General features: G+C 46.7%; 1 protein-coding gene across 1 annotated transcript in view; it reads left to right on the forward strand.

Annotated features, from left to right (window-relative positions):
* Window positions 1-27,193, forward strand: part of ncam2a (neural cell adhesion molecule 2a) — a 543,279-nt gene that overhangs the window by 301,980 nt on the left and 214,106 nt on the right. Inside the window, exon 19 of the mRNA XM_078231910.1 lies at window positions 21,537-21,710. Within this exon, the coding sequence (XP_078088036.1) occupies window positions 21,537-21,710 (174 nt within the window). The remainder of the gene's footprint in view (window positions 1-21,536; window positions 21,711-27,193) is intronic.

The following is a 27,193-nucleotide window of genomic DNA, read 5'->3' on the forward strand; positions in this document are numbered from 1 at the left end:
CCCACTCACTTAGCCTATCCAAATCTCTCTGCATACTTTCCGCATCCTCCACGCAATTTGCTTTCCCACTCATCTTTGTATCATCCGCAAACTTTGTTACCCTACACTCGGTCCCCTCCTCCAGGTCGTCTATGTATATGGTCAACAGTTGAGGCCCCAGCACTGATCCCTGCAGCACGCCACTAGTCATCAACTGCCAACCAGAAAAGCACCCATTTATTCCAACTCTCTGCTTCCTGTTAGATAGCCAATTCTCAATCCACGCTAACACTTTACCCCCAACTCTGTGTACCTTAATCTTCTGCAGCAACCTTTTGTGAGTCACCTTATCGAACGCCTTCTGGAAATCCAAAAACACCACATCCACTGGTTCCCCTCTGTCAACCGCACTCGTTACATCTTCATAAAAATCCAGTAAATTCGTCAAACACGACTTTCCCTTCATGAATCCATGCTGCGTCTGCTTGATCGAACTATTTTTTTCCAGGTGTCCTGCTATTTCTTCTTAAATGATGGATTCCAGCAATTTCCCAACTACGGACGTTAAGCTAACTGGCCTGTAGTTACCCGCCTTTTGTCTACCTCCTTTTTTAAACAGTGACGTCACATTAGCTGTTTTCCAATCAGCCGGCACTTCCCCAGAGTCCAGCGAATTTTGATAAATTACAACCAACGCATCTGCTATTACTTCTGCCATTTCTTTCAGTACCCTGGGATGCATTCCATCTGGACCCTGGGACTTGTCTACCTTTAGTCCCATTAGCCTACCAAGCACCACCTCTTTAGTAATAGTAATCGTTATAAGGACCTCACCCCCTACAGTCCCACGACCGTCAATTTTCGGTAAGCTATTTGTGTCCTCTACCGTGAAGACCGACACAAAAAACTTGTTTAAGGCCTCGGCCATTTCCTCGTTTCCCATTATTAAATCCCCCTTCTTGACTAGAGTCAATTTAGCACGGCCAATCCACCTAACCAGCACATCTTTGGACTGTGGGAGAAAACCAGAGCACCCGGAGGAAACCTACGTGGACATGGGGAGAACATGAAAACTCCACACAGCCAGTGACCCAAGTCGGGAATCGAACCCAGGTCCCAGGCAGCAGTGGTAACCACTGTGCCTCCATGCTGACTGCAGGGGAAAGGGTTTTCAGGTGATTGATAGTAAACTGTCACTCAGTCAGCCATCTGTGCAACTGCGTTACTTAACTTGAAAAGGATTTAGCAGTTGAATTCCCACTTTAAAGTTTAAAGTTTATTTATTAGTGTCGCAAGTAGGCTTACATTGACACTGCAATGAAGTTACTGTGAAAATCCCCACTTTGAACCAAATTTTCAAATATACATAGTCTCTATGAAATAAAGTACATTTATTTTTGTAACAGCTTTCTTTACCTCAGAATGCCCCAGAAAGCTTTGCAGGGAATGCTGTTTGCTCACTGTTGGAATGCAGGCAATGCTGCAGCCAATTTACGTACAGGAAGGTCCATCGATGGGTAAATGGTCAGGTGGCCGATTTGAGTGATGTTGATTGAGGGATAAATATTGACCTGGACATGGGGGAGAACAAAGAGCAAAGAACAAAGAAAATTGCAGCACAGGAACAGGCCCTTTGGCCCTCCAAGCCCGCACCCACCTCTTCCTGCTCTTCTTCAAAATGGCACCAGAGATCTTTTTCATCTGCTTGAGGGCATAAACAGGGTCTGTGTTTAAAATTTCATTTAAAGGATCCAAGGATAGACTCAGGTGTCAGATTCCAGTTTGTCACTTAAGTGAGATCCAACCGGGCCCCCCTCCGCCCCCCTCCACCCCCGCATCGCCCCCCCCCCCCCCCCCGACCCCCAGTCTTCCGAGTTGAAGACGGGGTAATGCCGACCAAGCCATACTTGGGTCAGCAACAAGCATTACTCAGTTTCCCGGCTCTGAAGCTCTGTACCCCACCTCCATAATCCCAATGCTGTGTTTTAGAACCATAGACTCATAGAATCCCTGCAGTGCAGAAGGAGGCCATTCAGCCCATCGAGTCTGCACCAACCACATCTAGGCCCTATTCCTGTAACCCCGCATATTTACCCTGCAAATCCCCCTGACACGAGGGTTAATTTTAGCATGGCCAATCAACCTGAACCGCACATCTTTGGACTGCCACATGCCCCACTCCAGGCCCTGCTACTGGCCTACCTGCCTGCCGGCCATGCACTTTTCCAAGCATTTACCAGTATGCTGGGAAAATCCACCATTTGCTTTTAAAAAGCACACATAGCATCACTCTGATGTTTGCCGATTTGTACCTTTGGCTGTGAGAGAGTACAGAATCGCAACTCATTACTTCCGAATTAACCTCAAGTGCATCACAGCAATAAAACACTGAGATTTGACATGACGTATATCAAATCATTTGATCACAACTGCACAGTGAAAGGTATAGAGGTCTAGGGGAATTGGTAGAGAGCATCTTACCCATTTTCTTTGAAGAGAGTGATTTGGTTCTTGATAATTTTCTGGGTCAGCTCCTGGGTCAGAACTCAGTTGGTCATGGAAGCTCACTGATAGTTTGCTAATTTATCTCCTTCACACCTTCTCTGGCACCTATTTGATGGACAGGATCCAGAATAATAGTTTCGACTGCCTTCATATCCAGTCAGTGGAACAGAGTCCATTTACTAGCTCCAGTTTTCAGCTATTTAATCAGTTTTGCCAGGAATTTGGATATTGTGTTGCTGAGGACCCTGAACACGTTCAGATTATCTGAAGGTTACCAGGCTTAACAAACCTGGTTCCTTTCCATAGAATCATAGAATCCCTACAGTGCAGAAGGAGGCCATTCTATTCAACCCATCGGGCCTGCACCGACAACAATCCTACTCATACCCTATCCCTGTAACCCCACGTATTTATCCTGCTAATCCCCCTTTTCACACAGAGGGTGGTGAGTGTCTGGAACAAGCTGCCAGAGGTAGTAGTAGAAGCGGGTACAATTTTGTCTGTTAAAAAGCATGTAGGCAGTTGATGCGCGTCAATAAGCACATGGAACCAAGGCTTCGGTATTGAAGGCTTTAATAAAGTAACAATGGAACTACTAACACGAATACACCAGTTCAGACTGAAGGGGTCCTGCCGGAGCAGGGGGTCTTATACCTCGCCACCGGAGGCGGGACCCCACTGGAATGGGGTTCCAACGATGGTTCACCACATTCACCCCTCCTTTAAGAACAGAAGGTGGCGGGGTGGACGAAAAACAGGTCATATAAACAGACAATAACAGAAAAATCACAGGATTCACAAGTCCAGACGGTCTGGAGGACCGCACCGACGCTGCGATCTCCTCAACACCGGTTGCGAAACCGGAGCAGGTGCCGATCTCCTTAACACCGGTTGCGAAACCGGAGCAGGTGCTTGTGGTGGCGCTCTTTCCAAAGCAACGTCTGGCTGTCCCCTCAAGGACTCCCGGGCCGGCCGGCCCTGGTGAGGCGATGGTGCAGGGGATCCTGGAATGTTTGGTGGTAGTGGTGGTGGTGATGATGATGGTGGCGCCGATCTCCGAGTCTCAGGCAAGCTGTACATGGGAGTAAAAGTGTTATGCACTGGTCCCGGTGCTGACCGCGCCACGTCTGGGGAAGTAATGAGGAGTAGTGGATTCGTGACTGGGGGAATAGGAGCGACAGGAGTTGCTACGTCCCCTGCGGGCGCCAGGTCTCTAATGGAGACAGTGTCCTCTCGCCCGTCAGGATATGCCACATAGGCATACTGAGGGTTGGCGTGGAGGAGTTGGACCGGTTCGACCAAGGGGTCGGACTTGCGAGCCCTCACATGGCGCCGCAGAAGGACGGGTCCTGGGTACGTCAACCAGGCTGGCAATGAGGTCCCCGAGGACGACTTCCGAGGGAATAAGAACATCCTCTCGTGGGGAGTAGCATTGGTTGCCGTACACAGGAGGGAGTGGATAGAATGGAACGCATTTGGAAGGACCTCCTGCCAACGGGAGACTGGAAGGCCCCTGGATTTCAGTGCCAGTAGGACAGCCTTCCAGACTGTAGCATTCTCCCTTTCCACCTGTCCGTTACCCCTAGGGTTGTAGCTCGTGGTTCTACTAGAGGCAATCCCGAATGAGAGCAGGAATTGCCTCAAGTCGTTGCTCATGAACGACGAGCCCCTGTCGCTATGAATGTAGCAGGGGTACCCGAACAGGGTAAAAAGTTCACTGAAAACCTTAAAGACGGTGGCAGTTGACGTGTCCGCACAGGGGAAAACAAACGGAAACCGGGAATACTCGTCTATTATGTTGAGAAAATAGACATTCCGGTCCGTTGAGGGAAGGGGGCCCTTAAAATCCACACTCAGCCTCTCAAAAGGGCGAGTGGCCTTGACCAATTGTGCCCGGTCTGGTCGATAAAAGTGTGGTTTGCATTCTGCGCAAATCCGACAGCTTCTAGTCACTGACCTGACATCCTCCACCGAGTAAGGCAGGTTGCGGGCTTTGATGAAGTGGTAGAGTCTGGTGACTCCAGGATGACACAGATCATTGTGGAGAGCCTTCAAGCGGTCCTCCTGCATGATGGTGCATGTTCCGCGCGAGAGGGCATCCGAGGGCTCATTGAGCTTCCCTGGACGATACATAATATCGTAATTATAGGTGGAGAGCTCAATTCTCCACCGCAAGATCTTATCGTTCTTGATCTTGCCCCTCTGCGTGTTACTGAACATAAACGCCACGGATCGTTGATCCGTGATCAGGGTGAACCGCTTACCTGCCAGGTAATGGCGCCAGTGTCTGACTGCCTCCACAATGGCCTGAGCCTCCTTTTCCACCGCTGAGTGCCGAATTTCTGGGCCTTGAAGGGTGCGGGAAAAAAACGCGACGGGCCTGCCTGCCTGGTTTAGTGTGGCGGCTAGGGCGAAGTCAGATGCATCACTCTCCACCTGGAAAGGGATGGATTCATCCACCGCGTGCATCGTGGCTTTCGAGATGTCGCTCTTCAAAACCTTGAAGGCCAATTGGGCCTCCGGCGTAAGTGGAAAGGTCGTGGACTTAATGAGCGGACGAGCTTTGTCCGCGTAGTTGGGGACCCACTGTGCATAATATGAAAAAAACCCGAGGCATCTCCTCAGTGCTTTCGTGCTAGCGGGCAAGGGAAGTTCAGTGAGTGGGCGCATACGGTCTGGATCAGGGCCAATGACCCCGTTTTCCACCACGTATCCGAGGATGGCTAACCTACGCGTACGGAATACGCACTTCTCCCTGTTATAGGTCAGATTCAGGCGAGATGCAGTGCGCAGAAAGTGTTGGAGATTCGTGTCGTGGTCCTGCTGGTCATGGCCGCAGATGGTGACGTTATCCAGGTACGGGAAGGTAGCCCGCAACCCGTTCTGGTCCACCATTCGGTCCATAGCACGCTGGAAGACCGAGACCCCATTGGTGACACCAAATGGAACCCTGAGGAATTGGTATAGACCACCATCCGCCTCAAAAGCCGTATATTGTCGGTCCTCTGGGCGGATGGGGAGTTGATGGTAGGCGGACTTAAGGTCTATGGTAGAAAACACTCGGTACTGCGCAATCTGATTGACCATATCAGAAATGCGCGGGAGAGGATACGCATCCAGCTGCGTGTATCTATTAATGGTCTGACTATAGTCGATGACCATCCGAGGTTTGTTCCCGCTTTTGACTACCACGACCTGTGCTCTCCACGGACTAGCACTGGCCTGTATGATCCCTTCCTTGAGGAGCCGCTGAACCTCAGATCTAATAAAGATCCGGTCCTCAGCGCTGTAACGCCTACTTTTAGTAGCGATGGGCTTGCAGCCAGGTACCAGATTTTTAAAAAGGGATGGTGTCGTGATCTTCAGTGTGGATAAATTGCACGCGGGGTGCTTTGGGCAATTTGGAGGCTGCGGCTGATTCCCTACTCTCTGTTTTTTCTTCTTGTTGCACAGTTGTGAGTTTTCTGTTTACTTTATTAAATTGATGCGCGTCAATAAGCACATGGAACCAAGGCTTCGGTATTGAAGGCTTTAATAAAGTAACAATGGAACTACTAACACGAATACACCAGTTCAGACTGAAGGGGTCCTGCCGGAGCAGGGGGTCTTATACCTCGCCACCGGAGGCGGGACCCCACTGGAATGTGCCATGATAACTCTTATAACAGGTAAACACCCTAACCCAACAACATAGTACAACCCCCACAGTAACAACACCCTAGCCCAACAGTAACATAGTAACAAACCCCAGTGGTGAACCAACGATGGTTCACCACAACAGTTACATGGGTAAAATGGGTTCAGAGGGATAAGGGCTAAATGCGGGCAATTGGGACTAGCTTAGTGATAAAAAAGGCAGCATGGACAAGTTGGGCCGAAGGGCCTGTTTCCATGCTGTAAACCTCTATGATACTAAGAGGCAATTTACCATGGCCAATCAACCTAACCCGCATATCTTTGGAAACCGGTGCACCCGGAGGAAACCCACGCAGACACGGGGAGAATGTGCAAACTCCACACACAGTCACCCGAGGCTGGAATTGAACTCGGGTCCCTGGCGCTGTGAGACAGCAGTGTTAACCATTGTGCCACCGTGCCACCCATCCACTGAGCCACCTTGTCGCTATTTTGACTGATCTGATCTGGCTCTCAGCTGCATGCCGGAGAAACATGTTCACACCTCTGCAACGAGGCTTAAGTATCTCATCAAGACAGCAAATCATATTGTTCATCAAAATTAATTCCAACATTAAAAAAAGGCTTCAGGCAAGCGTGTGTGTGCAGTAAAAGGAATTGGACCCAACACTCCAGCGGCAACCAAACCAGTGATTTACAGAAGATTAGCCTTGCTTTCTGTTCTCTTTGCCGCCGCTTGTACACCATGGATTCTACAGAATCTACTCAATCAACCTACTCAATTTGTTCTGCAACTTTGAAAGATTGTCCACTCCCAAGCCTCTCTGTTCCTGCCCCATTTAAAGTTATACTCCCGAGGGAGTTCAATGATTGCTCACTCGGCTGGCTCCTGGGTGGCATAGGGCTTGTCCTATGAGATTGTCCTATGAGGGTGGCATGGTGGCACAGTAGTTAACACTGCTGCCTCACAGCGCCAGGGACCTGGGTTCGATTCCCAGCTTGGGTCACTCTCTGTGCGGAGTCTGCACGTTCTCCCCCCCCATGTCTGCGTGAGTTTCCTCCCACAGTCTGAACGACGTGCTGGTTAGTTACACTGGCCATGCTAAATTCTCCCTCAGTGTATCCGGACAGGTGACGGAGTGTGGCAACTAGGGGATCTTCACAGTAACTTCATTGCAGTGTTAATGTAAGTTTATTTGTGGTACTAAAATAAACTTTAAAAACATTAAGAGTTTGGGTTCCACCAGGGTCACTCAGCTCCTGACCTCATCACAGCCTTGGTTCAAACATGGACAAAAGAGTTGAATGCCAGAGGTGAGGTGGGAGTGTCTGCCCTTGACATCAAGACAGCATTTGACTGAATGTGGCATCAAGGAGCCCTCGCAAAACTGGAGTCAATAGGAATCAGGAGAAAAATTCTCTGCGGGTTGGAGTCATACCCGGCACAAAGGAAGCTGGTTGTGGTGGTTGGAGGTCAATCATCTCAGCTCCAGGACATCACTGCAGGAGTCCCTCAGGTTGAGTAGACCCAACCATCTTCAGCTGCTTCATCAATGACCTTCCTTCCATCATAAAGTCAGAAGTGGAGATATTTGCTGATGACTGCACAATATTCAGTATCATTTGTGACATCTCAGGGTCTGCACTGCTTCAAGAAAGCAGCGCTGCCTCACAGCTCCAGGGACCCAGGTTCAATTCTGACTCGGGTCATTGGCTGTGTGGAGTCTGCACATTCTCCCCGTGTCTGCGTGGGTTTCCTCTGGGTGCTCCGGTTTCCTCCCACACTCCAAAGATGTGTGGGTTAGGTTGATTGGCCATGCTTAATTGCCCCTTAGTCTCAGAGGGATTAGTAGGGTAAATGCGTGGGGTTGCGGGAATAGGGCCTGGCTGGGATTGTACGGACTCGATGGGCCAAATGGACTCATTCTGTACTATAGGGATTCTCTTCTATGACTCTCAAGGGTAACTAGGGATGGGCAATAAATGCTGATCTTATCAGCAACGCCCATATCCCATAAATTAATTTTTAAAAATTCCTTATTCCAGACACTGGTTTTTCACACATTGCCCCTTACACTAAGAACGTACTGTCCAATCAACTTACTAGTTTTCCACGATGTCACAGTTGTTTTCTTTCCCATTGCTGCCTCACAGCAGCGGCAATATTTCCCAACTAACTCGCCTCGTTTCCTGCAGCAGAGTAAGACCTCAAAGGCCAAGATAGCCAGAAAGCGAAAAGCAAAAAAGCACCTCCCTCCCCTACCACCGAATTCCCACTTTGAACCAAATTCCTAAAGAGATTCGGCCTCTTTCTCACTCAGGACAAAGTCCCCCTAACTGAATGTGCGAAATTAAAAAATTCATCTTTTAACGAATAGTCACTCACTAGCTTAGCTTCCTGCTACAGCAATCAACACCTATTCAGGCCCTATTCAGGCAAAGGGCTTTCAGGTGATTGATAGCAAACTGTCACTCAGTCAGTCACCTGTGCAACTGTGCTACTGAACTTGAAAAGGATTGAGCAGTTGAATTCCCACTTTAAAGTTTAAAGTTTATTTATTAGTGTCGCAAGTAGGCTTACATTGACACTGCAATGAAGTTACTGTGAAAATCCCCACTTTGAACCAAATTTTCAAATATACATAGTCTCTATGAAATAAAGTACATTTATTTTTGTAACAGCTTTCTTTACCTCAGAATGCCCCAGAAAGCTTTGCAGGGAATGCTGTTTGCTCACTGTTAGAATGCAGGCAATGCTGCAGCCAATTTACATACAGGAAGGTCCATCGATGGGTAAATGGTCAGGTGGCCGATTTGAGTGATGTTTGTTAAGGGATAAATATTGACCTGGGCATGGGGGAGAACAAAGTGAACAATGAACAAATAAAATTACAGCACAGGAACAGGCCCTTTGGCCCTCCAAGCCCGCACCCACCTCTTCCTGCTCTTCTTCAAAATGGCACCAGAGATCTTTTTCATCCGCTTGAGAGCGTAAATAGGGCCTCTGTTTAAAGTTTAATTTGAAGGATACAAGGATAGACTCAGGTGTCAAACTCCATTTTATCATTGAACTGGGATCCGACAGTGCCTTCCTCCGCCCCGACCTCCAATCTTCTGAATTCAAATCAGGGGTAGTGCCCACCAAGCTACAGTTGCCAGCGACGAATATTGCTCAGTTTCCCAGCTCTGATGCTCTGTACCCCACCTCCATAATCCCAATGCTGTGTTTTAGAACCATAGAATCATAGAATCCCTGCAGTGCAGAAGGAGGCCATTTGGCCCATCGAGTCTGCACTGACCACAATCCCACCCAGGCCCTTTTCCTGTAACCCCTCATATTTATCCTGCAAATCCCCCTGACACGAGGGTTAATTTTAACATGGCCAATCAATCTGACCCGCACATCTTTGGACTGCCGCATACCCCACTCCAGGCCCTGCTACTGGCCTTCCTGCCTGCCGGCCATGCACTTTTCCAAGCATGTACCAGTATGTTGGGAAAATCCACCATTTGCTTTTAAAAAGCACATATAGCACCATCCTGAATTTTGCCGATTTGCACCTTTGGCTGTGAGAGAGTACAGAATCCAACTCATTCCTTCCGAATTAACCTCAAGTGCATCACAGCAATAAAACACTGAGATTTGACATGACGTATATCAAGTCATTTGATCACGACTGCACAGTGAAAGGTATAGAGGACTAGGGGAATTGGTAGACAGCATCTTACCCATTTTCTTTGAAGAGAGTGATTTGGTTCTTGATAATTTTCTGGGTCAACTCCTGGGTCAGAACTCAGTTGGTCATGGAAGCTCACTGATAGTTTGCTAATTTATCTCCTTCACACCTTCTCTGGCACCTATTTGATGGACAGGATCCAGAATAATAGTTTCGACTGCCTTCATATCCAGTCAGTGGAACAGAGTCCATTTACTAGCTCCAGTTTTCAGCTATTTAATCAGTTTTGCCAGGAATTTGGATATTGTGTTGCTGAGGACCCTGAACACGTTCAGATTATCTGACGGTCACCTGGCTTAACAAATCTGCTTCCTTTTCATAGAATCATAGAATCCCTACAGTGCAGAAGGAGGCCATTCTATTCAACCCATCGGGCCTGCACCGACAACAACTCCACCCAGGCCCTATCTCTGTAACCCCACGTATTTATCCTGCTAATCCCCCTTTTCACACAGAGGGTGGTGAGTGTCTGGAACAAGCTGCCAGAGGTAGTAGTAGAAGCGGGTACAATTTTGTCTGTTAAAAAGCATGTAGACAGTTGCATGGGTAAAATGGGTTCAGAGGGATAAGGGCTAAATGCGGGCAATTGGGACTAGCTTAGTGGTTTAAAAAAAAGGCGGCATGGACAAGTTGGGCCAAAGGGCCTGTTTCCATGCTGTAAACCTCTATGATACTAAGAGGCAATTTACCATGGCCAATCAACCTAACCCGCACATCTTTGGAAACCAGAGCATCCGGAGGAAACCCACGCAAGACAGTCACTCGAGACTGGAATTGAACTCAGGTCCCTGGCGCTGTGAGACAGCAGTGTTAACCACTGTGCCACCGTGCCACCCATCCACTGAGCCACCTTGCCGCTATTTTGACTGATCTGATCTGGCTCTCAGTTCCATGTTGGAGAAACGTGTTCACACCTCTGCAACGAGGCTTAAGTATCTCATCAAGAGAGCAAATCACATTGTTCATCAAAATTAATTCCAACATTAAAAAAAGGCTTCAGGCAAGCGTGTGTGTGCAGTAAAAGGAATTGGACCCAACACTCCAGCGGCAACCAAACCAGTGATTTACAGAAGATTAGACTTGCTTTCTGTTCTCTTTGCCACCGCTTGTACACCATGGATTCTACAGACATATTTTAAGCAACCTACTCAATTTGTTCTGCAACTTTCAAAGATTGTCCACTCCCAAGCCTCTCTGTTCCTGCCCCATTTAAAGATATACTCCCGAGGGAGTTTAACGATTGCTCACCCGGCTTGCTCCTGGGTGGCATAGGGCTTGTCCTATGAGATTGTCCTATGAGGGTGGCATGGTGGCACAGTAGTTAGCACTGCTGCCTCGCAGCGCCAGGGACCCGGCTCGGGTCACTGTCTGTGTGGAGTTTGCATGTTCTCCCCGTGTCTGCATGGGTTTCCTTTGGATGTTCCGGTTTCCTCCACAGTCCAAAAGGCATGCTTGTTAGGTGGATTGGCCATGCTAAATTTTCCCTCAGTGTACCCGAATAGGCGCCGGTGTGTGGCAGCTAGTGGATTTTCACACTAACTTCATTGCAGTGTTAATGTCAGTCTACTTGTGACTAATAAATAAACTTTAAACTGCATAGACTAGTCCTATATTCTCTGGAATTTAAAAGAATGAAGTGTGATCTAATTGGAGCACATGAAATTCGTAAGGGGCTTGACATGCTGGATGCTGAGAGAGTATTTCTCCTGGCTGATGGAGTCATGTCGGTCTTGCTCTCAGAATATGGGGTCAGCCATTTTGGACTTGGAAGAGGAGTAATATCCTCAGTGCTGTGAATCTTTCTAATTCTTTACCCCATAGAGTTGAAGATGCTTAGCTGTGGAACGCATTCAAGACAGAGATCAGTAAATTTTTGGATAATTAGGGAATTATGGAATAATATGGGGATATTGCGGAAATGTTGATCCCAGGGATGGCAGGTCTGTCATATGAGGAGAGACTAAGTCGATTAGGATTCTATTCACTGGAGTTTAGAAGGGGATCTCACAGAAACTTATAAAATTCTAACCGTGTTGGACAAAGTCGATTCAGAAAGAATGCTCCCAATGGTGGGGACAGCCCAGAACTAGGGGGTCATAGTTTGAGGATAAGGGGTAAACATTTTAGAATTGAGGTGAAGAGAAATTTCTTCACCCAGAGGGTGGTGAATCTGTGGAATTCACTACCACAGAATGTAGTTGAGGTCAAAACGTTGTGTGATTTCAAGAAGAAATTAGATCTAGCTCTTGGAGCTAAAGGGATCAAAGGATATGGGGGGAAAATGAGAATCAGGATATTGAATTTGATGATCAGCTATGATCATAATGAATGGCGGAGCAGGCTCGAAGGGTCGAATGGCCAACTCCTGCTTCTAGTTTCTATATTTCTATGTTAAAGTGGAGTTGAGGCAGAAAATCAGGCATGATCTTACTGAATGTCAAAGCTGGCTCAAAGAGCCAAATGGCCGACTCCAGCTCTTATTTCTGATGTTCTTGTACATTTAGTTGATAGTGAAGAAGTCTCTGTTTACAAAAAGAAACAACCCAAACTTCTTCAAACTTTCTTTAGGCAACAACATCAGGACCCTAGTGACTGGACTGATTCAAGTGCTCAACATGACATCAATACCTCAAGCACAGTTTAAATTGCCTTCGACAACCGATAGTTGAACTGGCACAGCATGGAGTGGCATCTGAGGCATTCGTGTCCAATGCACAGCTGGTGTCTGATGCCAATTTTGTGCTTGCAATTCTTGAGGCTTTTCTGATGAGCTTCCTCTCATAGCAGGTGCAAGCTGTCACCCTCCTGCTCCTCAGGACGTAACATCTTTATTTTTCTAACTTCTAGCCATATACGTAACCCCCCCCCCCATCAATCCCCATCAAACCCCACTGAACAAGATATCCCATTCAGGCATGATCAAGTAGTACAAATGCAATGCTTATCCAATTGTTGCATCTTCACACTCAGCTACTCTCTTGGTCCTAATATATGCACAAAATACTTTGGGATTCTCCTTAATCCTGCCTGCCAAGGACATTTTGTGACCCCTTTTTGCATTCCTAACTCCCTGTTTGAGTTTTTTTCTACTTTCCCTGTATTCTTCAAATGCTTCATCTGTTTTTAGTTGCCTAGCCCTTATGTGTGCATCCTTTTTCTTTTTGACTAGACTCGCAGTTGCATCCACGGTTCCCGAATCCTGCCTTTCCTGTCCTTCCTTTTCACAGGCACATGCCTGTCCTGCACTCCGATCAACTGCCCCTTAAAAGACTCCCACATGCCAAATGTGGATTTACCCTCAAACAGCCTCTCCCAAGCAACAGCCTCCAAATCCTGCCTAATCCGGTTGTAGGTAGCCTTTCCCCAATTTAACAGCTTAACCCTAGGACAACATTCGTCCTTTTCCATTAGTATCTGAAAACTTAGGGAATTGTGGTCACTGTTCACCGCATGTTCCCCCACTGCAGCTTTGATGACCTGGCCGGGCTCATTCCCTAGTACTAGGTCCAGTATAGCCCTCTTTCTCGTCAGACTATCTACATATTGTTCCACAAAACCTTCCTGGACACACAAAAGAGAATTGCATAAGTACTTGAAGGGAAATAATTTGTAGGGCTATGGGGAAAGAGTGAAAAATGTGAGCTAGTTAGATAATTCTATCAAAAAATCAGCAGAAACAGGATGTCCTCCTCCTGAATTCTTGAATTCAATAATTCTATGATAGTGGAAAGATTTGCAGGTTGTTAAATAGTTTAATAAGCTGTCGCATGAATACCTCTTCCCCCTGCTGCCATCAGACCTTTGAATGGACCTACCATATATTAAGCTGATCTTTCTCTGTAACACTATATTCTGCACCCTTTCCTTTCCTTCTCCCCTATTTACTCAATAAACAGTATGCTTTGTCTGTATAACATGCAATAAACAATACTTTTCACTGTATACTAATACATGGTGACAATAGTAAATCAAATCAAATCTCCAGCTATCTTCTGAAAGATTTCAGAATTGGACTCTGGACCAGAGTTGTTGCTCTGTATTCAGTGTTGAAATATAATGTAATGTTTATTTATTAGTCACAAGTTAGGCTGACATTAGCACTGCCGTGAAGTTGCTGTGTAATTCCTCTAGCTAGTGGGACACTAACATCGCAGTGCACATTGGCGACACTCCTCTCAGCAACAACAAGAAAAACCAATTGCATTTTAATAGCATCTTTCATGTCATAAAATATCCCATTGTGCCTCATTGGAATGTTTGCAATCAAAAGACCTTGAACCACAAAAGGAGGTTGTAGGATCGGTGACAGAAGACAAAGCTTGGTCAAAGATGTAGGTCTTAAGGAGTGTCTGATGCACGATTGATTCACACGGGAGGCTAGGACGTACCCGGGAATAAAGGCTCTTATTCACAACAAGATTGGAGCACACTACTTAACAATATTATCCCAGACTAAGGGCTACTAGGAAGTAGCAGTGACCTTTATACTCCTGTAAGAAGGCGGAGCCGAACGGAGTGTACCACATAAACAATAAAAACAGGTGGAACACCCAAACCCTAACCCCAACAGTAACAAGAGTAACATATGTACAAGTACCCATAGTGGTAACCATCTATGGTTCACCACAGTGTCTTGAAGGAGGTGGAGAGGTTTGGGAGTGGAATTCTAGAGTTTTAACTTAAGCAGCTGAAGGCACAAACACCAGTGTTGCGGAAATAAAATTAGGACATCTCAGGGGGCAAGAGTGAAACGAGGGTTTTGGACTGGAGGAGATTCCACAGACAGGAAGGGGCAAGACCACAGAGGAATTTGAAAACAAGGGTGAGAAATTTAAAAGAAAGATCATTGAGCACAGTTCTGATGGGACTTGGCAGAATGTGAGATCTGGGCAGCAGAAATTTGGCTGAGGTTAAGTTTTTTGGAAGGTGAAAGTATAGGAATGGTCAAGTCCAATGGAAGAAAAGATGACAAGATCAGCAGTAGAATGGATTGAGGCAGGGACTGAGTGGGATGATGCTACAAATAGGCATCTAAGTGATGGAACAAACATGCAGTCAGAAGCTTATCTCAAAGTCAGATACGACATCACCATCGCAAATAGCCTGGCTCAGCTTTTGATAGTATAAGGGTGATTTGATTTATTTTTGTCACATATATCAGTAATTTTTTATTCATTACGGGACATGGGCATCGCTGGCGGGCCAGCATTTATTGCCCATCCCTAGTTCCCCGAGGGTAATTGAGAGTCAACCACATTGCTGTGGGCCTGGAATCACATGTAGGCCAGACCAGGTAAGGACGGCAGATTTCCTTCCCTAAAGGACATTAGTGAACCAGATGGGTTTTTCCAACAATCAACAATGGTTTCATGGTCATCATTAGATTCTTAATTCCAGATATTTTTTGTTGAATTAAAATTCCACCATCTGCCATGGCGGGATTTGAACTTGGGTCCCCAGAACATTAGCTGAGTTTCTGGATTAGCGATAACACCACTAGGCCATCACCTTCCGCAGTATTGTTTCTTGCACGCTATACAGACAAAGCATACCGTTCATAGAGAAGGAAAGGAGAGGGTGCAGAACATAGTGTTACAGTCATAGCTAGGGTGTAGAGAAAGATCAACTTAATATAAGGTCGCCAAATCTGTAAGAGATTGAGTTAAGGCATTGGTACAGAGTTTAAAAGAGTTTGAGTAGAGTTTCAAAAGCATAAAACGAGAATAAATGATAGAATTAGAGGGTGTGCTTGGCACAGCTTGCAAGAAGTTGCCTCACTCCGGCGCCATCTTGGATGGAGTCAGTGAATTTTCGGAGGCGACAAACCTTCCTGCCATTGTGAGACTACAATACGGCACCAGATCAGAGTGGAGAGAACCATTTTGTTCCCCAGCTACTGTATATTCCAACTAAGTTATACTCAGTAAGTAGCCTGTAGCATAACAGGAAATCTAACATTTTAAGTTTGTGCAGAATGTGGCTAATCCCAAAAACAAATAGCATTACACCACAAATAAAATGTCCCTTGAATTCCTGAGCTGATACAATTACACCCTCCCCCACCAGCCACCTCCCTCAAGCAGTTATTCAATCTGGTTCAAAGCAGACTTGCTTTTAACAAGGAGGCTCAGTGTGTTCTCCTGTTCTTCCGAGTGCGTGTAACCAGTGATGGAGTAGCATTAGGTTCATGTTGTACAAACCCGTGCACTTGATGTATCGTCAAAAAGCACAGATGAATTGTGCAGATACAAGCAGTCTAAATTAACTTTGATGACAGGTATGAGAAACCATTCAGCCGCACGGGGGAATCTCACATATTCACTTGACCTTATATTCTTCTGGCTCATGGACCAGGTGATGAGGGCCTGACCCTATTAGAACATGATTCTCCCTCCGTGACAGGTCGAGAGACAAAAAAAAAAGCCCATTGAATCGGAGAATGGTTACAGCACGGAGGAAAACCATTCAGCTGGTGGTCATTCGTGCCAACTATGTGCAAGAGCAAATCAGCCAGGCTCACTTCATAGCTCTTTGCCCATAGCCCAGCAAATATTTTCTTTTCACTTGCTTGTCAAATTCCCTTTGTAAGGCCATGATTGAATTTGCCTCCACCTCAGTCAGTACATTTCACATTCTGACCACCCGCTGTGTAAAAAAGATTTGTCCTCATGTTATCATTGGTTCCTTTACCATCACCTCATATTGCTGTCCTTTGCTCCTGCACTATTCTGCCAAGATGAGCAATTTCTCTCAATCTAATCTGTCTAATGTGCCCCTCAAGGTTCTGGTCAAATCAAATCATTTCGATCAAATCTCATCTCAATCTTTTCTTCACTCAGGGAACAGCTCCAGCTTCTCCGATCTACCGATGTAACTGAAATCTCTCATCCCTGGAACCATCCTATTTAATCTTTCCTGCCCCCATGCCTTCATATCCATGGCACAGTGGTTAGCATTGCTGCCTCACAGCGCGAGGGACCCAGGTACAATTCCCAGCTTGAGTCGCTGTGTAGAGTTTGAACGTTCTCCCCGTGTTTGTGTGGGTTTCCTCCGGGTGCTCCGGTTTCCTCCCACAGTCCGAAAGATGTACGGCACCTCCATTGAACCAGCTCAACCTTTCACCTGACCGAGGGAAAGAGAATTTGAGGGCCAGGAACTCAAGCCCGAGACTGAAGCTGGAATTCTTCGGTCTCGCACGCTCCGCTACCGAAGACAGCGGGAACGGAAAATTCAGACAAATCTCTGTTCACAGCAGCAGGACTGGGGAATCACAGCCACGGGCGAGGTTGGAGACTTCCGACCTAAGTGTTGTAGAGGAATGGGTTCACCTGAATGCATTGATTAACAAAAGATTTATCGCCTGCTGACTTTGGAAAGTTAGATTTTCCAGTGCAAATGCTCGAAAAGGATTTAGGTGCAGTGGCACCAGGACATTATTCCCTCTGTACAATGGCCAGCACAATGCCAACTATCATAGTATCATGGAATCCCTACAGTACTGTAGGAGGCCATTCAGGCCATTGAGCCTGCACCGACAACAACCCACCGAAGCATTTTCCACGCAACCTCACATATTTACCCTTCTAATCCCCCTGACATTAAGGGGCAATTCTGCCCGACCAGCCGCCCATCCATTGACTCTGTCCACACTTTCCGCTGCCTCAGCAAAGCAGCCAGCATAATCAAGGACCCTACGCATCCCGGACATTCTCGTCTCCACCTTCTTCCGTCGAGAAAAAGCTACAAAAGGCTGAGGTTATGTACCAACCGACTCAAGAACAGCTTCTTCCCTGCTGCCATCAGACTTTTGAATGGACCAACCTCGCACTAAGTTGATCTTTCTCTACACCCTAGCTATGATTGTAACACTGCATTCTGCACTCTCTCTCCTTTCCTTCTCTATGAACGGTATGTTTTGCTGTATCGCGTGCAAGAAACAAGACTTTTCACTGTATGTTAATACGTGTGACAATAATAAGTCAAATGAAATGAATGCCTCAATCCACTTAACCCACACATCTTTGGACTGTGGGAGGAAACCAGAGAACCTAAAGGAACCCACGGGGAGAATATACACAGATAGTGACCCGAGCCCGGAATCGAACCCAAGTCCCTGGCGCTGTGAGGCAGCAGTGCTAACCGCTGCCCAAGTAGCTTGGCTGCAATTTCCCCTCCTCTTAGCACTGCCCGTTGCGGTGATCCTGTTCACGCGCTGAGAGATTATAAAGTGCTCAGATTCTGAGGGCGACCGTGAAGTCAGTGTTTTGCGATGATGAGGAGCCATCAGATATCCGGTTTGATTCTAGCAGTGAGATGCTTTTACAGTCAATTACAGAGCAGCGCAGATTTAGAGATTGTCCACAGGACATGTCATGGAGGCAATGAGCATAGAGGCCTTTTGTGGATAATGGACTCCAATCAAAGGAGTCAGTCAGTGAAGACTGACTGATGGGGGAATTGATATTTGTGTCCTTACAGCATGCTTTCAGGGAAAATTGAGAAAAGGAGTGTAATGAAATGATAATGAAATCAGCAGCATCAATTACAGCTGAAGGTCAATGTGGAGTACAAATGGAGAAGTCATTTTAGAAGGGCCCGTTCTGCACACACTTCACAATCGGCTCTCAATAAATCCTCCTTTCTGTCTGTTTCTCGAGTACAGGCTGGCATCCACATAAAGAACGTTATTTAAAGATCTTCATCACAGTTAGGTCAGAAGATAAAGAAAAGCATCATCCAGCAATATGTGAGTCAGAGAGGTCAAGGGCAATTTAATAGGGATCTTGAGAATTCTGAAAGGATTTGTTAAGATTGGTAATGCATCAGCCAAGAGGCTGGTTGTAAAAGATTCAAAGTAACTTCCAATGATGGGCTTGAAGGGGGCGGGGGGGAAAGAAGTTACACGGGAAAGGGAAGGTCTAAAATAATATACAACCAAAAGAGAAAATGCTGGAAAATCACAGCAGGTCGGGCAGCACCTGTAAGGGGAGAAAAGTGCTGATGCTTGAGTCCAGGTGACCCTTTGTCAAAGGGAGGGTCTAATTGGACAACTGAGAGAACATTGTACAGGCATGATCGACTAAGTGATTGTGCCGCATTATCCTGTGATCAAATTGTTCCAGACTCATTTGGGAATGGCATAAATATCGGCAAAAATAAGGGAGATACACCAGATGCTGGAATCTGGAACATGAACAGAGGATGCTGGAGGAGCTCAGCAAGTCTTGGCATTATCTGTAAGGAGAGAGAAGCAGAGTTCATGTTAACTCTGCTTTCTCCTCTGATAGATGCTGCCAGACCTGCTGAGTTCCTCCAGCATCCACTGTTCCCGCGGCATAAATACAGGATCAGTGCTAAAAGCATTTTAGCAAGCCCTCACAACATTGCCTTCTTTGGGTTGGAATATTCTTTTTGTCTAATAATGCCCCGGGATATTTTTCTGCACAAAAGAAGCTGCCCCGAGTGAAGGTTTTTGCAGACGGTGCACTGAAGCACATTTCGTAAGGTTGAAAACAAGGACAGGTCGATCAGTTCAGCCTCATCTCAGCTTCACAAATGCTAGTTCAGTTATTTGAATTACATGTGGAATGCATGAGCCACTGTGTTTGAGGAAGAATGTCCACTCGATGTCACATCATCAGCATGCACAGAAGTATTTAATTTTGATTTGATTTGATATATTATTGTCACATGTATTAGTACACAGTATTGTTTATTGCGCGCTATACAGACAAAGCATACCGTTCATAGAGAAGAAAAGGAGAGAGTGCAGAATGTAGTGTTACAGTCGTAGCCAGGGTGTAGAGAAAGATCAACTTAGTGCGAGGTAGGTCCATTCAAAAGTCAGACGGCTGCAGGGAAGCAGCTGTTCTTGAGTCGGTTGGTATGTGACCTCAGACTTTTGTATCTTTTTCCCGACGGAAGAAGGTGGAAGAGAGAATGTCTGGGATGCGTGGGGTCCTTGATTATGCTGGCTGCTTTTCCGAGGCAGTGGGAAGTGTAGAAAGAGTCAATGGATGGGAGGCTGGTTTGCGTGATGGATTGGGCTACTTTCACAACCTTTTGTAGTTTCTTGCAGTCTTGGGCAGAGCAGGAGCCATACCAAGCTGTGATGTAACCAGAAAGAATGCTTTCTATGGTGTATCTGTAAATGTTGGTGAGAGTTGTAGTTGACATGGCAAAGAACTGGCTTTGCATTGTTGTTTTATCATTGCTCCTATCAGCTCAATAGGTGCACAACAAGATCGCATACATGACAATGCGAAAAAGAACAAAACTATTTTCAGTGTTGCTCCTTGAAGGATAAATATTAGTGAGGAGACACCCCTTGCACCTATTGGACAATATGGGATGTGGCATTTCCCTGCCAGCAGTGCAGATGGAGCCTCCAGTTTTTTTCAAAAAGCATAATCCTTTTTATGGAATGCGGCATCACTGGAAAGGCCAGCTTCTGTTGCCCATCCCTAATTGCTAAAGAGAAGGTGGTGGTGAGCTGCCTTCCTGAACCGCTGCAGCCCATCTGGTCTATGTGGTCTCTGTAGCAGTTAGCTTCAACTGAGTAGCTTGTCAAGCCATTTCGGAGTCAACCACATGGCTCTGGGTTTGGAGTTAGGCCAGACCAGATAATAAGAGAAAAATGTCTTCCCTGAACGAAATGAGTGAAGCAGATGGGTTTTTATGACAGTGAATGACAACGTTTCCGTCACCATTACTGAGATTCAATTTCAATTCCAGATTTATTAATTGATTGCACTTAAACTCCACCAGCTGCTGTGGTGGGATTTGAACCCATGTCCCCCAGAGCATCAGCCTGGGCCTCTGGATTTCAAGCCCACTACATCATCCCAGCTACAAATACAGTACCTCCAGCAATTCAGAATTCACTGAAATACAGCCTAGATTTTGTACTTTTATCGGTCTGAAGTGGGTCTTGAACCCACAATCAACTGATTCAGATGTAAGAGTACCAGCCACTGCACCATGGCTGACAATTTTACACCTTTATTGCTACTGAGTGTTGTGGATCCTGTGTATGTCTTGCTTCATTAATGCAAAGACTTCACTTTAAGATATTTCTACCTATGCAATTACATTTAAATGCTAAGCTTTTAAAATTAACTTGACCACATTTTAAAATCAGCAGGCATGCTGGGATTGGCTTGAAAAATTGGCTGCATTCTTTGAAATGACAATGCAAACACAAGCAGGCTTTCTCAGAAGCCAAAACAAAGCTTTTCATGGCCACAGCTGAAAATTGTTTATGGAAGTGAGAGACAGCTTGTACCAAACAATTTAAATATATGATAACAGAAAACGTATAATTCTGTATTCAGTCCGATGTTTGCAGTTTGCGTCAAGTCTGTTTTTGAGACCAGTGCAATACTGGCTTCTGCCAATATCTTTATCCCTCTCTCTCTCCCAGTTTTTTTTCCACTTTCTTTAATGTTAATTTTAAATTATGCTCAATAAAAGAAATTCAACGTATCAGTGCTGTCTCCGCCTATTCTGAGGAATGAATGGATCCTACATTGAGTCATCAGCAGCCAAGAAATTCCCCAAGCTAATGGACAGAAATTAGTGGTGATGGAACACGCCACAGATATTGAAAACAATAATTGACACAGATTTATTTTCATTGCTTGGAGCTTCCTAATAATGGTGTATTCCCTCTCTTTTCAGCTGTCCCCTCCCGCCCGTACGGTTTAAGAGTTCTCGCTGTATCGCAGACGATTGCAAGAATCTCCTTTACCAAACCTGATTCCCACGGTGGGGTCCCAATTCATCATTACCAAGTGGAAGTCCATGAGGCAGATTCAGGAGATTGGAAAACTGTGAATTCCAACGGGAGTCAAAGTAAGTGTGCGAAATCCTGTGTGCGGGATGATGTGAGAGTGAAGCAGAAAGAGGATGGTGTGAGACTGAAATAGCGGAAGAATTGGGAGGGGTGGGGGGGGTGGCTAAATTAGATAGCCCCAAAAACCAGCTTGGGAAATCAGAATACATAAGTGACCCATAGAACAGTACAGCACAGAACAGGCCCTTCGGCCCACGATGTTGTGCCGAGCTTTATCTGAAACCAAGATCAAGCTATAGAACATAGAACAAGCTATAGAACATAGACCCGTGCCAACTTTGTGCTGTCTGCTTATTTGAATGATCCCTGCAAGCAGCCAGTGTTAACTATTGGTTGCTCATCAGGAATGTGTCACAAAATCCTACTTTGCCAGCAGTAGTAAAGCTATCCTGCTTTGTTAGGGTAGCACAGTGGTTAGCACTGCTGCCTCACAGCACCAGGAACCCGGATTCAATTCCAGCCTGGGGTCATTGTCTGTGTGGAGCTTGCACATTCTCCCCGTGTCTGCGTGGGTTTCCTCCGGGTGCTATGGTTTCCACCCACGGTCCAAACATGTGCGGTTAGGGGGATTGGCCATGATAAATTGGCCCTTAGTGTCACAAGGAGGTGCAAGTTGGGTGAAGTAGCCTTTTTAAATGGGTAGAGTTAGAGGGATAGGGCAGGGGTTTAGACCTGGGTTAGATAGTCTTTCAGAGAGTCAGTGCAGACTTGATGGGCCGAATGGCCTCCTTCAGCAACTGTAGGGGTTCTGTGGATTCCGGGGATTCGATGGATCTCCTCAAGGGGAGGTGAATTGTGGCTGAAGGAGGTTTGGCAGTCATACAGACAGTGAATCTGAACGGCAAAACATTTGAAGTGCAGTATCCAAGGTTCTTGGACATTGCACTGGGTGACTGGAGAAATTAGGTTCTGCTTTCATATGCTGTAATGATGCACTTTCAGAGACTTCATTAGTGAACCAAAAAGGTTTTATTTACAAGGATCTACAAGAGCAGCAGAGTGTCTGCAACAAGTTCAGGAAAGCCTCTTGCCAAAGAGAACTCCACCCCTGGGGTGATTCTCCACTCTGAGTCCCGATTGGTCACCCAGATCAAATGACCCTTACTCTCGAACTCGTAACGCTAAACGGGATTCTTCTCCCTCTCCCTGGCGTGTTTCACTCTGATGGCTGTTGGGGCGCGCTCACTAGTGGTGGAATCTTATGGTACTGCCATTGTCAACATGGTTTCCTGTTAAGCACACACCTCATCGCAGGAAACCTGTGGTGGGGATGCGCTATTGACAAGACCATCAGATCCCGCTGGCGTGAATGGCAACAAGGTTTTGGCGGTTAACTATGTTTTTCTCTCTCCACTGTTGCTGCCAGGCCTACTGAGTTAATCCACCATTTTTATTTTATGACCCTTACTCTGCTGTGTTGCCCCTAAAGGGACAATCACTCCACAGGGCCTCTGTACTGTCGTGATAAGCATCAAATTATTCAACAAAATGGACAGTCGCAATGAAAAAAGTTCCAGAGTTTTAACACGCTGGAAAAGAATGAGTTAAACTGAGTAAATATGGCATTGCCGTGCAAGGAAAAAAGAGATGATGTGGTCTGGAGAGGAAAATAACGCACATACAAAAAAGAACTAATCAGTGGAACATTGATCAAATAGATCCAATCAATTGGAGGGCATAATAAATGAGGGGGATTTTTTTTGACCAGAGCGTTCTCTTCTCCCAAGAGCAGTGCTGGGTCATTGAATATATTCAAGACTGAGTTTGATGGATATTTGATCGACAAGGGAGTCAAGGGTTGTGGAAGTACGGTGCAGGCAGGAAAGTGGTGTTAAGAACACAATCAGATCCTATTGAATGGCAGGAACAGGCTCAAGGGGCCAAATGGCCTACCCCTGCTCCTATTCCTTATGTTCTAATGTGGAAAGTGAAGTTGTAGAGTTGAAGTGAGGAAGGCAACTACTATCAAAAAGGAACTTTCAGTTTGTATACCATCCAAACAAATGAGGGGAGAGACATGAAACTCAGAAGGGTAGTAAGGAGTTTCAAGAAAAAATTAGATATAGCTCTTGGGGTGAAAGGGATCAAGGGATATGGGGGGAAGGGGGAATCAGGATATTGAATTCGATGATCAGCCATGATCATAATGAATGGTGGAGCAGGCTTGAAGGGCCGAATGGCCTCCTCCTGCTTCTAGTTTCTATGTTTCTATGAGTGAGGAGGAAGAGTAACAGGAGAGAGGTAGACTGATGAAATGAGCAAATTGCAAATGCAATTTAATGCAGAGAAGTGTGAATTGATGCATTTTGGTTGCAAGAGAGGAGAGGAAATATATACAATTGTAGGAATGTTGAGACCTGGGGATATATGTACAAGAATCTGTGAAGGTAACATGGCAATTTGAGAGGGCTGTTAAAAGGGTGTCGGCGATCTTTCTAAACACCAATATAGAGCTGGATTTATTAAGATGCCACAGTCTCTGTGACCCCAGGGTCAGGACGAACCCACCCAGAATCCCAATGGCTGCCCTAACACTGGGAGCAGTGGGAATTGGTTGGAGGTGGGACTCCTCTCTCTCTCTTTCTCAATAAGGAGAGGATGACCTGCCTTGGAGAGTCAACCCAAAGATCAGTAGCTTTGCAGTGCCATCAGGACTGGCAGCCAATAATGAGATTGCAGGCAGTCCTGCCAGGCTGAACAGCACAGAGAGGTCTGATATTGTTGAGGCCAGGTTGGCTGCCCCTGGCAAGGGGATCGAGGTGGGTTGAGGGAGGTGGGGGGGTGGTCAGAGACCAAGGGGTGAGGGTGGAAACTGGGGGCAGGGGAGTGGTAGAGAGGAGGGGTTGAGGAAGTGGTGGTGACTACTTGCTGGGTAGGGATTGTGTGGGGGATGGTGGCTCAAAGGAAGTTCCCATCCTCCTTGCCTGACACCAGCCCATGCATGTAAAGCTGCTGGGCTTCCTGCATGCTTTGGGACTTAGGCGGTGCAAAGGAAGGCAGGCCCTCCGACAGCTCTCCTGTACCCTGTTTATTTGCAATGGGGCAGGTGCAGAGGGTAGGTGGCAGTTACGACGGTCACTGGATTTTTATGTACCCTGGCTGGCAATTGTATAATCCGGCCTTTGGAGTATGAAACCTGAGTTAGGTCTCAGTTGGAATATTGGCCGGAATTTTCCATCCGTTCACGCCCCACCACCACTGCAAGCGAGGACGGAAAATTTGGCGCTTAGCCAAATCCCCATTCACTGCCTCGGGACCGGAGAATCCCACCGGCATGAATGGCTGGAAAATTCCGAACATTGTGTCTATGATTGGGAACCAAAGGAGGGAGGATATCAAGGCATTGGGGCAGGAGGGGAAGTGATTGGATAGAATGGACCAGTGATGTGGGACTTCAATTAACTTCTCCTTTAGGAAGAGAAGGTTAAGGAGATATTTTATATAAGTGTTCAAAACGTGAGGGATTCTAACAAAGGGGCAAAGGAGAAACTGATCACAGTAGCAGGAAGGGTGGAAACCGGAGAATACAGGTTACACAGAAACATAGAAACATAGATGGAAAATAGAAGCAGGAGGGGACCATTCGGCCATTGGAGTCTGCTCAGCCATTCATTTTGATCATGGTTGATCATCAGTTGGCGCGGTAGCACAGAGGTTAGCACTGCTGCCTCACTGTGCCGGGTTCGATTCCCAGCTTGGGCCACTTTCTGTGAGGGATTTGCACGTTCTCCCCATGTCTGCGTGGGTTTCCTCTGGGTGCTCCAGTTTCCTCCCACAGTCTGAAAGACGTGCTGGTCAGATGCATTGGCTGTGCTAATTTCTCCCTCAGTGTTACCCGAATCGGAGTGTGGCGACTGGGGGATTTTCACAGTAACTTCATTGCAGTGTTAAGTAAAGTAAGCCTACTTGTGACACTAATAAATAAACTTTACTTAAATTTACCATAAAGCCTACACAAGGCATCAATAAAGTCCATGCAGGAAGACAATGGGCAGAATTTGCCCAACCTGCCTGTGGTGGCAAGCGGGTGCGGTGAATCTGGTGGGAGCCAAAATGTCAGACACCCCCCCCGCCGCTACCGCACCCCCCCCCCCCCCCCCCCCCCCACCGATTGCACGCAGAGTGACAGCGGACCCCCCCCCCCTGCCCCTGCTCCCCTGCCCCCCCCCCCCCTCACCAGAGAGCCATCTGACCCGCCTCCCTCCCCCCGCTCCCTGCCACCGATCTGAGTAGAGAACCGCTGGAAGCTCTGAACTTACCTCTTCAGAAGCTGGAGAGCCCGAAACAGACCTTTGCCGAGCATGTCTCTGTTTCGTGCCGAATCTGGACGAGTGAACACAGTGGTAAAGGGGGAAGTGCTGGTAAGTTTGGGCATCCAGCCCATTTAGTCAATTTAAATGCACTTAAATTGACGTTGTGCCTGTTTTAGACCCTTGGTAAAGGGGGAACGGGCACGGAGGCGGTCACGGATCGCGCTATTCGCCTCATGCCCGACTTTACCAAGTTTTCGCGCCCGAAAACGGGCGCAACTTGATGGTAAAATCGTCTCTGGCGAGAATTGCATTTCCCAGTTCTCCCTGGATTTTCCCCCCGTGAAGCCATTCTGTCTGCTGGCAAACACGGGCTGAACCTTCCCCCAAGATAATAAATCTTCAATTGTGTAGCAAGTCATTATGTTCTGGAATGTGCTGCACGTTACAGCAGTAACTTACAAAAGGGAATGGGGTAACTATAGAAGAGAAATCATTTGCAAGAACAAGTCTGACTAAATAATTCTTTCAGAGGAATGACACATTGTGGTGAACCATCGTTGGTTCACCACTGGGGTTGTTATTGTGTTACTGTTGGGCTAGGGTGTTGTTGTTATGGGGGTTGTACTATGTTGTTGGGATAGGGTGTTTACCTGTCCTAAGTGTTATCATGGCACACTCCAGTGGGGTCCCGCCTCCGGTGGCAGGGTATAAGACCCCCTGCTCCGGCAGGACCCCTTCAGTCTGAACGGGTGAATTTGTGTTAGTAGTTTCATTGTTAATGTATTAAAGCCTTCAGTACTAAAGCCTTGTTTCCGGGTGCTCATTGAGGTGCATCAATTGAATACATTAACTGAGAATATGGAGCAGATCCTAAAACCGGATCGTCTGACACTGGACCCACGTGCGGTCGGTGCAGCTAACACGTTCGAACATTGGTGGAAGTGCTTCGAGGACTACCTGGCAGCCTCGGTAGCTATCACTACGGACAGTGATAGACTCCAGGTCCTCCACGCAAGGGTAAGCGACACGATTTACCTAGCCATTCGTGCAGCTTCCACTTACCAGGGTGCCGTCGAGCTCCTAAAGAATAGGTACATTACGACACCCAACGAGATTCACGCTCGTTATCTCCTCGCTACACGACGTCGGCAGTCGGGCGAGACCATAGAAGACTACGCCAATGAACTCCTGCAGCTTGCCAGGGCTTGTGACTGTAAGGACGTCTCCGC

The sequence above is a fragment of the Mustelus asterias genome, chromosome 17 (genome assembly GCF_964213995.1).
Source record: "Mustelus asterias chromosome 17, sMusAst1.hap1.1, whole genome shotgun sequence".
Classification (NCBI taxonomy): domain Eukaryota; kingdom Metazoa; phylum Chordata; class Chondrichthyes; order Carcharhiniformes; family Triakidae; genus Mustelus; species Mustelus asterias.